The sequence below is a fragment of the Malus sylvestris genome, chromosome 4 (genome assembly GCF_916048215.2).
Source record: "Malus sylvestris chromosome 4, drMalSylv7.2, whole genome shotgun sequence".
In the NCBI taxonomy this organism is placed as follows: Eukaryota; Viridiplantae; Streptophyta; class Magnoliopsida; order Rosales; family Rosaceae; genus Malus; species Malus sylvestris.
In genome coordinates, this window is record NC_062263.1 from 29589749 (window position 1) to 29602309 (window position 12561).

Sequence of the window (12561 nt, forward strand, 5' to 3'; positions counted from 1 at the left end):
AAAATTTCACTGTATAATCAATTGATAATATAAGGACTATTATTTATAAGCACATCAAGTCATAGTTCCTTCGCAAATGAACCTCAAAATACCAAGAGCACCATTCCCTTATGCAAAGCTTTCAGATAGTGTCATCTTGAGATCCATCCGAGCTCTCTGCATTTCAGGGTAGGAAAAACTTTACTTTTAGTGCTGGTGACCTCCATGTTGAATTATTATTAAGTTGAAATGGGACACCACGACTTAAATTGATTTTGAGATCGTTTATGTTAGTTTTTGGGATGTACACTTGGGTGTGTATATTGATCTTATATGTTTAATATGAAAATGTGATCAACTGAAGAGTTACTTTATATTTGTTAAAAATTGTAATTTTAGATTACAAAAGAGAAAATATTTGATTCATCACACGATGTTCTTAATAGGTATCTGAATTGACATATGTGACGCAAGTGATTACGGCACATATTAAAGTAACATGCGATGATTACAACACACTTATACATTTAATATGTGATATGAAAAATTTACATTACTTTGTATCCAAAAAAAATATATATACGTCACTGATAATTCGTCATATATAGTACGAATTTTCATATTTATGTACGAATATTTGCCGCCACATAAATACCATATAGGTGGATGAAGAATAGTTAAACAATGTATCGGTATTTTTCTCATGATGCCACACACATAAAGAATTTCTTTATTCTTCTTAGTAATGATATATTTGAGAGGAAAACAAGATATGAGAGATTACCTAAAAACGGGAAATACATATCATTCTTAATTGCACAAGAAAAACTAAATACACGAGAATAAGGAAATTTATATTATTGATTTTTTCGTCCTAAAGGCTAACATAGAAAATAACTTTGAAAATAAAATAGGTTTTAGGTTGCATATATACTCACATTCTATTATTTGGAAAAACTTTCCTGCTTTCCCATTATCCAACAAGAAAATTAATAAAACGTGTGTGATTAAGATTGAATTTTGATAAAACTTACTCTAAACGCTATAAGCTCACATAATAACATCGTACGTATTAAAAAATTACGCTTACATGATGAGGATCTGCTTCGATCATTTATTTTTCCATGACTTGTGAGAGTTGACTTTCCTTTGTTAACTTCTTCCCGAGTCCAAATAGGGGGTTGACCTTGTTATAATCTTAACTATAAAGACGAGGCGCATGCACGTCCCGAATCGTGGAGTCATATACTCAAAGTATAATGTTAATAGTTAAAGGCATCATGATATGATGAATAGTTCTACATCAGAGGATCACTTATGTCGATATGATAGTCACACTGAAATTATTGTATACATGTAGGTCCTATGGCGGGGGCAGGGCCCTTACCGAACAAAACTTGTATATATATGGTACTTTGTTTTTTTCCCTGTGCTACACTAACCATGTGACTGGCCACAGAAACATGTCCCATATGTTTGACACACTGTTTTTGGTAGGACACACACAACACAAACTTGCTTTTCTAGCACATAAAAATAAAATAAGGTTTTCAGAGTGGAGGATTTGTTGTACAACTGCAAAATAAAGCTTTAAAATTTCATTTCTCATGGCTTCGAATAAAAAGAGATAAAAAAAGAGCCAGTTTTTTCATTTTTTTGGATGCTTTTTTCGTGAATGAGAGGAGTCTCCTACTACCTGCACCAATGAGTCGATATGAAAAATGGCAGGGGGAATCTGCGACTGCTGGCAACTGGGTCCTTAATTTGGTATAAGATATGAGAAAGTGAGATTGTTGTCTATGGAAAGGAGGCACATACTGTGAAGCATCTCATTCTCAGAGGACTAACAAAATGGAACATATATGAAATGGGGCAGCCAAAAATGTTTATTAGGGGGGAAGAGAAGTGTCTTTTGAAATAATTTCTTGATTTTTTTATTTTTTGATTAAGTTAAGCTAATTAGTTGGTTAAGAAACTTACAATGAAGAAACTAACAAAGATATTCTATATTGAGAGGAAGCAATATTCTAATCAATTACCTACATCATTGAAGACGTCCTTTTTGGCCTAACTAAACATCAGTCCACCTTATAAAAAAAAAGAAAAAAGCCCTAAATTCCTCAATCGAACAATGTCGCTCAGAAATTTCTATAGAGAGGCACCAACCATTGTCACTACGACACTGTCAATGATTTTCTCCACCGCTTATGCGAGCAAAAATACCTCTTTGGAAGTTTTGGTGAGCTCTTGGGAAATTGTGTTAGAATTGTCGACAAGCCATCCATGTGATCTTCGATGGTATCTTTGCTATCGGTATTGTTGCTTGCTTGCGGTGGAGCAAATCATTGACAGTGTCATAGTGACAATGGTAGGTACCTTTCTTTTGAAATTTCTAAGCGACATTGTTCGAATGATAATTTTTTTTTTCCTGTGGTGGACTAGTACTTGGGTCGTGCTAGAAAGCACTATCATCTCCAATGATGTAGGTAATTGTAATACATTAATGAGTGGTAGAGATACAATAGGGGTTGGGTCAACCCGAATCAGCTAATTCGCAACCTGATTTCGAACCAAATCAGGTGGGTTAGAAGAAAGAAAAATCCTCCCAAACCCAACTTGAAGTCAACCCCATCATTTATTGGGTTGGGTTGGGTTGATGCCTTGATGCCCATGTCATCCCAAACCCAACTCGATTTTGAGCTCAAATTCGCTCATGCACATAGTACCCATCCCTCATCATATTACAAATTATGTGAAAGTTTGGAATGACTATATTTGAAGTTTATTGTTGGTTTTAATATGGATAATGAATGATAGTGTTACTTTTACATTTCTTTTGGTTGAAGCTTTGGTAAATGTCTTGTAATTTAATTTGAAGTTTATTTTGTGTGGATGGTGATGTGTAAACGAAATTTTAACTGATATTGACGTTGTTTGGTTGCAAATTTGAAAAATCATGCAGCATAAGGTGATATAAAATTGAACTCGACATTTGACTCAAAAAAAAAAAAAAGATTGAACTCGTAAAGTTGGACTAACCCGAACCAACTCAAATAAGCTTGAACTCAATTAAACCCAACTGAAACCTGTATTATGAAGGTTGGGTTGATTGTCTAATATGCCCGACCCATTCGAGTTGCACCTCTAATGAGTGGAGACAGGTGTCAAATTCATTATGTCTACCGAGGAGGGAATGTTGTAAAATACAAGCGCTGGTAGGGGTTTTTTAGACCCAAAAAGAAGCCCCATGAGCCGAAGAAAGATAAAAACAATTTAAGGCCCCATCCAATGACCCAAACCTTGCAGGCTATACCTATAACATACATAATTGTTCATGCATGACAAATTTGCAGTCTCTGAGTCTATATCAATAATAAAAAAAGTGTCCAGAAAATTAAAAAGAAAAATCATCTATATTTCATTCAGCACTACTGCTTGTAAATTGTTAAACAACGGATTCCTTAAATGGGGTTGCAAAACAAACAACCATGCTTCTTGCTTGAGCTTTAACATTATTGCTTGCTCTCAAAGGTAATAAAGAATAAACAAATTTAAGGAAAAAAATGGTAAAAAGAATTACAATGTCAATAATTTTCAATTTATAGCTGAATTCAGCTACCTTGGGAGACCATGATCATCAAGAACTAATTTGGTCTTAGCTTTTTAGTGTCACTGGGAACAGAAGCAATAGTTGCTGCAAAACTAAAAACGTGACCTGGGAAGGCTTCTTGCGTTGCATGTCCTCCACCAGCAACGTCCATTCCAAATGCGCACCGTCCAACAAAATCTCTAAATCTAGAAAACAATTTATTTTTCAATCGTACATCCTACAACTTAATTTGGTCTGATTGAGACGGTGTAGATGATCAGATGATGGGTGGGGTCTTATTACGAGCCTTTGAGTTCAAGAGACAAGAGAGAGACCGAGTGAAACGGAGAGATGGCAGAGCAAGGGCTAGAAAGCACTATAATCTCCAATGATGTAGGTAATTGTAATACATTAATGAGTGGTAGAGATATAATAGGGGTTGGGTCAACCCGAATCAACTAATTCCCAACCTGATTTTTAACCAAATCAGGCGGGTTAGAAGGAAGAAAAATCCTCCAAAAACCCAACCCGAAGTCAACCCCATCATTTATTGGGTTGGGCAGGGTTGATGCCTTGCCGCTCATGTCATCCCAAACCCAACCTGATTTTGAGCTCGAATTTGCTCATGCACATATTACCCATCCCTCATCATATTATAAATTATGTGAAAGTTTTGGAATGACTATATTTGAAGTTTATTGTTGGTTTTAATATGGATAATGAATGATAGTGTTACTTTTACATTTCCTTTGGTTGAAGCTTTGTTAAACATCTTGTAATTTAATTTCAACTTTGCATGGTTGAAACATTAGAAATAGTTTCCAAGTTGTTTGCTCTAACTTTTGTGTGGATGGTGATGTGTAAATGAAATTTTAACTAATATTGACGTTGTTTGGTTGCAAAATTGAAAAATCATGCAATATACGGTGTTATAAAATTGAACTCGACATTTGACCCAAAAAAAAAAAGATTGAACTCGTAAAGTTGGACTAACCCAAACGAACTCGAATAAGCTTGAACTCAATTAAACCCAACTAAAACCCGTATTATGAAGGTTGGGTTGATTGTCTAACCCGCCCGACCCACCTGAGTTGCACCCCTAATGAGTGGAAACATGTGTCAAATTCATTATGTCTATTGAGAAAGAATGTTGTAAAAAATAAGCACTTGTGGAAGGTTTTAGACCCAGAAAGAGGCCCCATGACCCAAAGAAAGACAAAAAAATTTAAGGCCCCATCCAATGATCCAAACCTTGCAGGCTGTACCTATAACCTACATAATTGTTCATGCATGACAAATTTGAATTCTCCGAGTCCATATCAATAATAAAAAAGCGTCCATAAAATTAAAAAGAAACATCATCTAAATTTCATCAGCACTACTGCTTGTAAATTGTTAAACAATGGATTCCTTAAATGGGGTTGCAAAACAACAGTGCTTCTTGCTTGAGCTTTAACATGAGAACTTTAACGAAAGGCTTCCAGTACTGTTTATTTTAACGAAAAAAAAAAAACAGTAAAAAGAATAAACAAATTTAAGGAAAAAACAGTAAAAATAATTACAATGTCAATATTTTTCTAGGGTAAATTACACAGTAGCCCCTTAGGTATTGAGGTTATTACAACCTCATACAACAACTTTAAAACATTTTACTTTTATATCTCATGTACTATTTTATTTCAAAACAACACCTCCGTTAGATTTTCCATCCAATGGACTGTTAAATGCTGACGTGGCTGCCACATTTGTATTGATGTGGCTGCCACATGGCAAAAATAATAATTTTTTATACATTAATAATATTATAATATTAACCCTATTAAAAAAAATTAGAAAAACAAAAAAAAAAAACAAGAACAACCCAAACCCAATCCCCTTCATTTCCCCCACCTATCTGTAACTCCCCCAGAAGAAGAAGAAACCAAACCCCTCCCCCTCCCGCCGAAGACCCACTTGCCTTTCCCCCATCGCGACGACCCACTTGCTGTGAAACCCCCCCGCGCGACGACCCATCTGCCGTGACCCACCCCCCCCTGGCGCAACGACCCACCTGCCGTGACCCCCCCCCACGATGACCCACTTGCTGTGAACACCCCCCGGCGCGATGATCCACCTGTCGTGACCCCCCCTGCGATGACCCATCTAAGCACCTCTGCCCTTCCCATCGATGATAAGCTCGCGACCCCCCCGGGCGACGGTTGCAGGTATTTGGGTTGTGGGTTGTGGGTTGTGGTTTTGCAGGTAGTGGGTTGCGGGTTGTGGTTTTGCAGGTATTTGGGTTGCAGGGGTTTCTAAGAAAACTAGTGAAAAAAAAGCAGATAAGTGATTAAAGGTGGGGGCTTTGAGGCGGGAGAGGTGGAGGGGGATATGAGTTTTGGGGGAAAGAGACGCATGGAGGCAGAGGGTGGCGGGGGAAGAGGTGGGGAGATGGGTGGAATTCGAAGTTCAAACCCTAGAGAAGGAGAGGGAATGAAGGAATTGAAAAAAGGGTGTCAAGGAGTGTGTTGGGGTTGGTGTGGAGGAAGAAGAAGAGTGGGAGAGATGGGTAAGGGGGTGGGGACAGACGGACGGGAAGGAAGAGATGGGTAAGGGGGTGGGGGTGAGATGTGGGGTTGTGGGGAAGGGGATCTGGGTTCGGGTTTTCTGGTTTTTTTTTTTTTTTTTTAGGGTTAATATTATAATATTATTAATGTATAAAAATTTATTTATTTTTGCCATGTGGCAACCACATCAGCACAAATGTGGCAGCCACGTCAGCATTTAACAGTCCATTGGATGGAAAATCTAACGGAGGTGTTGTTTTGAAATAAAATAGTACATGATGTATGAAAGTGAAATGTTTTAAAGTTGTTGTATTAGGTTGTAATAACCTCAATACCTGAGGGGCTACTGTGTAATTTACCCATTTTTCTATTTATAGCTGAATTCAGCTACCTTGGGCGACCATGATCATCAAGAACTAATTTGGTCTTAGCTTTTTAATGTCACTGGGAACAGAAGCAGTAGTTGCTGCAAGACTAACAACGTGGCCTGGGAAGGCTTCTTGCGTTGCATGTCCTCCACCGGCAACGTCCATTCCAAATGCGCACCGTCCGTTGCCGCGTCCCGGAATATGAGTGCAAGGATTGCCCCCGGTCGGAGGCACCTTACCCCGAAGTGATTGAACGTGGAGAGAATCATTTTGTGTCCGGTGATCTCCCTCTAATGGCCTCATAGCCAAAACTTCATGGAAACCAGATACCCATAACAATATTGTGAAAGCAAATGCAACATTTTGGTACTTTTTTTTTTTAAGAAAGTAGGCTATTTTTGTATACCTACAAACAATATGAAATTAATGGAAATCTTCTATGTTTATGCCATTAATGGAGTGGGAGGGTTTGGTATGTATAGAGATGAATAATTGTGTAGATAATAGTAATAAATTAGGGTTTAACTGGAGTTTAGTGCGTTATGTCTGATTAGTTTGACTTGGAGCCGCGGTGTTCTACTTTATATATGTTTGACCCACTAAACTAGCGTCCATTGAGATGCAGGAATTGGTCTTGGGTGGAGGCCATGTGGAAAATGAAAAATAAAAAGAATTCAGGGTGACCCAAAATTTAAATTTTTTTTGGTTGTCAATACCAAAAAGTTTCAGTCCCAAAATATTAAAAGAAAAAGAAAAAAAAATCCAGATCTATGTGTATATATATATATATATTTTTTATTTTTTATTTTTTTTATTTTTGCGGTTTCAGTTAGATATTTTGTATATAATCCAACCATGATTTTTCGTAGTTAGAAGCAGTGCAAAATAAGTCTTTTGGTCATTTTGATTATGGTTGATGAATTTTCTACTCTTCTAAACAATAGTTCATGTTGTATAACGACATTCAATAGGTCATGCAAACAAATTAACCTTAAGCAAGTGACCATTTACAACAGTGGTAGAATGGTGTTGAGCTCTTGCATGACGGAGTAGGTTCAACCTCTGCTAATATAATATCTAATCTAACAAAATCTATTGTTTAACAAAAAAAACAAAAACAAATTAACCTTGAAATTGCATGTGAAAAGTCGTGGCTAGGTTTGAGTAGCTTTAATTTCGGCTTGTAAGTTCACTGAAATTGCGTACAAATTTAGGTGTAAGCGTTGCCGGCGTTGTATAAGAGTATAGACTTTGAATCAGCAAACTAAAAGCAAAACAAAACAAAAGAATAATTAAGTAAAAGTTTTTGCCATATGAAGACTTCCAATCCAACACACCGCTTTGCTGCTTTTCTTTCCAACAAACAACTCATACATAAAGATATCAAGAGTACTTCTAGTCGGTTAGCTCCTTTTGTGTTTTGACTTAAATAGGGAGGAACCCTTTCTCATTCAGTTTGAGCTCTTTTGAACCAGAATGGTTTGTTAAAGATCTTTTTCGGCAATGTTCTTTGGACAGAATTTCTTCTCCACTCGTGTGCTGCGTTAGAGTCTGAACGATATCTAATCAAAATTTAATCATCTATCTTTAAGCGTCTTAACACTTAATCGTTAGAATTTAGCAAGAAGAGTACATATGTTTCACTCGAAGATAAATGGACGGAATGAATGCTTTTGAAATTCTAATATCTAACCTATATAGACAGTTCCAAAGGTTGCAACCTATTAGATGAGTCGCAATATATTGTTCTAATTTAGACCTTAATTGAGGTAACCTTTCAAAAACAATTTAGTTCGTTCAACCGCGGAAATGTATATATGAATAGACCCGTGAAATCCTTTTATAGAAATACGCATCAACACGTTGTTCATTAAGACCGACTGGTCGCTACTGTTTTTGGTATGTATTAAGGGGGATATGTTTAGCCAATTCGGTTGGAGATAATATATCAGTTGGGTAGGCTGGACAAGGACTCTAGGAAAATCTATACGAAATTGTCTTTGCAAGAGACATTGTTGGGTTATTGTTTTCCCTGGATCTCGTACATCGAATTATTATCGCATATATAAGTATGACCTGATACTGTTCATTTTAAAATAAATTTTTGTGGGACTATAGATTCTAAACGGGAACATATTTAGTCATTTCGGTTCGAGATGGTCTAACTAATCAAGCATTGAACTAAAAGCATACAAATTCTATAGGGCCATGTATCTTCCTTTCGATAAATTGCCTGGCATGATATATGTAATTTGAGTAATTAATTATAAATAAAAATCAGAATATTTTGGAAGTTTGTTTTTTAATTTTAATTTTTTTTTATCGAAATAACAAAAGAGGCAATTTAAATTCACTTTTTAACCGATCGAAGTCGGCTCTCTCCCTATTTATACATCACCATTGACAATCCAAATAACGCTAAAACCCTAATTTGTGAAAATCTCTCTCTTGACTCTCTGCCGTCTTTTCTTCGTGGAAAGCCATGGCCAAATCCAAAGAAAAAACTAGAACCAAACCGAAATCCAAGTCTCATCTCCCTCACGCTAAAACCCTACTTGTGCAATCTCTCTTTCTCTCTGACGACTACGCCAAGACAAAAGTGAAAGCCAAATCCAATGACAAATTCGGAGCCAAACCCAAATCCAAGTATCGTGTGAGATCCGGGGCCGTGGAGAAACCCCGACGAGAAGTCCTCCATATCCAGAGACCTAATCATGGTATGGCTTTTGATTTTTGTTTTAGGGTTTGTGCTGGGAAGATTACCTTGAATCTTTTTTTATTTGACTAATTGAGTAATATAAATAACTCTCAACATCTCCCATGGATCTAACGTTCTTCAGATTCACAGTTCTATTCAACTCAATTGCTACTTAATAATTGTGTAATTGGCTCGTTACATGTTTCTTAAGACTCTGTAGTATACATATTGTGTTGCAAGAAAAATTATGCTATGGTTATAACCTCTATACGTGTGATTTGAATATTTTTCTTTTGCTTCTTGTTCTTGTGTTTAACAATGGAACTGCTAACAAACAGAAAAACAAAAATGTTTACTAAAAGACGTTGGAGACTCAAAGGCTCAACTCCAGATCGAGGGAAGAGCTGAACAAGAAGATCGTAATTTCGGGCGCTGTAGAGTTTGCCGTAAGGAAAATGAGCACTTTAGTTCTGCCTGCCCATATTGGAATGGTGTCCCACCGGGCGCTATTGTTGGCGATGGCTATGGTGTATTTTGTGGTCTTTTTACTCGTAGACTCTACAAAAACCCCAACCGTTGTGCCCACCCTGGTGGTTCCTCGAATGGACGTCTTATTGTCGCATATTGTAACTACTGTAGGAATAGTGGTCTCCACTGGTCGGAAAAGTGTCCTGAACGTCCCAAGGACAAACCATATAAACCTCTACGTCCCAAGGACAAACCATATAAACCTCTATTCATCTCATCCTCTAAGCCGAAGCTGCTGAAGAAAACATATTGAACGATTAAGAAGTGTGTCGAGTCTTGCCCTTTGGTAATGGTGTTTAATAATAAATGGAATGCAATACACAATGCATTTGCAGGTCTTCATTGCCATTTTTTAGTCGTTGAGTTTTTCTCCATGTGACTCATAGTTCTTTTCAGAATTCTTAAGCTCGTTACTTTGGGTGTACGTTTGTTAATTACTTTGCTCCTGAACATTATTTTTATATTTGATGAGATTAAGTTGGTGATAAAATTTCTTAAGTTTTGTGACACTTGATCACAGACAATGAGTGAATCGTGGATAGCAGATTGAATAAAGATGTGTATGCAGTCGGCCTATTAATCGCATACTAATTGGTTTATCATTCATGAGACAAAAATTCTCGTTATCATTATAATGGGCGCCACTTGCCTTTAAAATAAAATTTTAATTGCGCACTCGTCGTAAAAGTATTTTTCGTTGAGTACTCCCTCCTTTCTTTTTTTTTTTTTTATAACAAATATTTGTTTGATTTTTGCATGTTTAATTTGTTTCATAACTTGAGTTCTTGATGTCGGCCTTGTCAATTGAGTTCTTCGCGTAATAGTCTTTCTGATCACAATGTTGATGGGGCCGAGTTAGAATCATTTATCGCCTTGATCAGAAACGAGAAAATGCTACAAAACAAGTTCACTTATAAAACTACTATCAGTAATTGATAGGATTTTTACTACTTATGTGAACGGGCTTAAATCTCTCATTTTACTTGCAAGAATCACAAGGTTATTGTAGTATAAACGGATTTCGCAAGGTCATCTCCACAGGGATTATTAAATAATTCGAACTAATCAGATTCCATTTAACTATTGTAAAGTAGAAATTAAAGTGATTGATTTTATAACCTAATTAAAATAAAAACGAATTTAATGAATTAAAATAAACAATCTGCAATATTAGGACTAGAGAGAAGAAAACAATTCTGAGAAAATCAAATTAAGAAAGCACTAGGGTTCCACCATCACCTAGCAATCCTACGAATTTTTACCCATTACTTATGATCTATACATGCTACTTTGAAGATTAGATTTTCCTAATTCATATTTTACTTGGAACCTCCAACATAGAATGTATATCTAACATGCAACCCGTCCGGACGTTCGAATCAAATCTAAACATGAAAGACTCATTATGCTTTATGAAAATCCTTTGAAAAACCATGCAATCCTTAAGACGTGATATTCATCCTAAGAGATTACAATTATTAATCACAAGAAGCCAGTGTCAATTTCAGGGAACCTTCCGACCAAAATTGCATCAAATTACTTTTCTAAAAATCCTAATGGTGATCAGGCATTAAAATAATTAGATAGTTTTTATCTCGGTGATTAACAATTCAAGGTACACATGCAATCAATCATAAGCAATTAAATAAAAATCACATATTCATGCTAAGGCTCAAGGCTTCGCCCTAGCAATAGAAATTAGTTCCGCATATTCATAATTGAAATCATAGAAAATATATTCAAGAAAAGGATTGAAAGCACCTTCAAGTAAAAAGTCTTCAAAACCCTAACAATTCTCTGTCTCCAAAATTGCATATTATAAATAAAAGAACCACTGTTGCCCCGAGGACGTACTCCAGTCACACTGACGATAGAGGAACCTCGTAAATTTTGTGTCTTGTTTTATTTATTCCACTGCACACACCGTCGATTTTACAACAATTTATTTACTTTCCCATTAAATTGAAGTCGGCCCTCTCCCTTTTTATACATCACCATTGACAATAACGCTAAAACCCTAATTTGTGAAAATCTCTCTCTTTCTCTCCCTTCTCCTGACTCTCTGATCTGCAATCTTTTCTCTGTGGAAAGCCATGGCCAAATCTGAAGCAAAAACTAGAACCAAACCGAAATCCAGTCTCACCTCCATAACGCTAAAGCCCTACTCGTGCAATCTCTCTCTCTCTTCTGACGACGCAAAGGCAAAAGTCAAGGCCAAATCCAAATACAATTCCGGAACCAAACCCAAATCCAAGTATTGTGTGAGATTCGGATCCGTGGAGAAACCCCGAGTCCTCCGTATCCAGAGACCTAATGGTATGGCTTTTGATTTTTGTTTTAGGGATTGTGCTGGGAAGATTACCTTGAATCCTTTTTATTTGACTAATTGAGTAATATAAATAATTATCAATATCTCCCGAATGAATATATATGCATGCATCTACTCTCCTTAGCTCACAATTCTATTCAACTCAATTGCTACTTAATAATTGTGAAATTGGCTCAATACATGTTGTTTGTAACTCTATAGCATACGTGTTGTGTTGCAAGAAAAATTAGGTTATGGTTTTTATTCTATACATGTGATTTGGAAGTCTTCTTCTTCTTCTTCTTCGTGTACAGAAGAAGAAGGAAGGAAAAAAAATAAAAAAATTGTCCCCCCCCCTGCCGTTAAGCGACCCAAAAGAAGAAGAAGAGGGAAATATCTTTATAATTAGGTTTTAAATTGTGGATTGCAAATGTTTAAATATGAATTATAATAGATTTTGCACGGAAAAATATATTTTGAAAAACATGAATATGATGTACATACCCCCCCCCCCCCAGCGACCCAGAAGAAGAAGGGAAATATCCTTA

The 12561-nt window shown here is 36.4% G+C and overlaps 2 protein-coding genes across 14 annotated transcripts in view; one reads left to right on the top strand and one right to left on the bottom strand.

Annotated features, from left to right (window-relative positions):
* The window catches only part of LOC126619435 (uncharacterized), a 119764-nt gene that overhangs the window by 43924 nt on the left and 63279 nt on the right, over positions 1–12561 (bottom strand). The window lies entirely within an intron of this gene.
* Positions 8962–10039, top strand: LOC126619439 (uncharacterized). Its single transcript, XM_050287832.1, has 2 exons — positions 8962–9196; positions 9516–10039. Exons 1-2 carry the CDS (start codon positions 8962–8964, stop codon positions 9956–9958), a joined length of 678 nt encoding a protein of 225 aa, XP_050143789.1. The 3' UTR covers positions 9959–10039.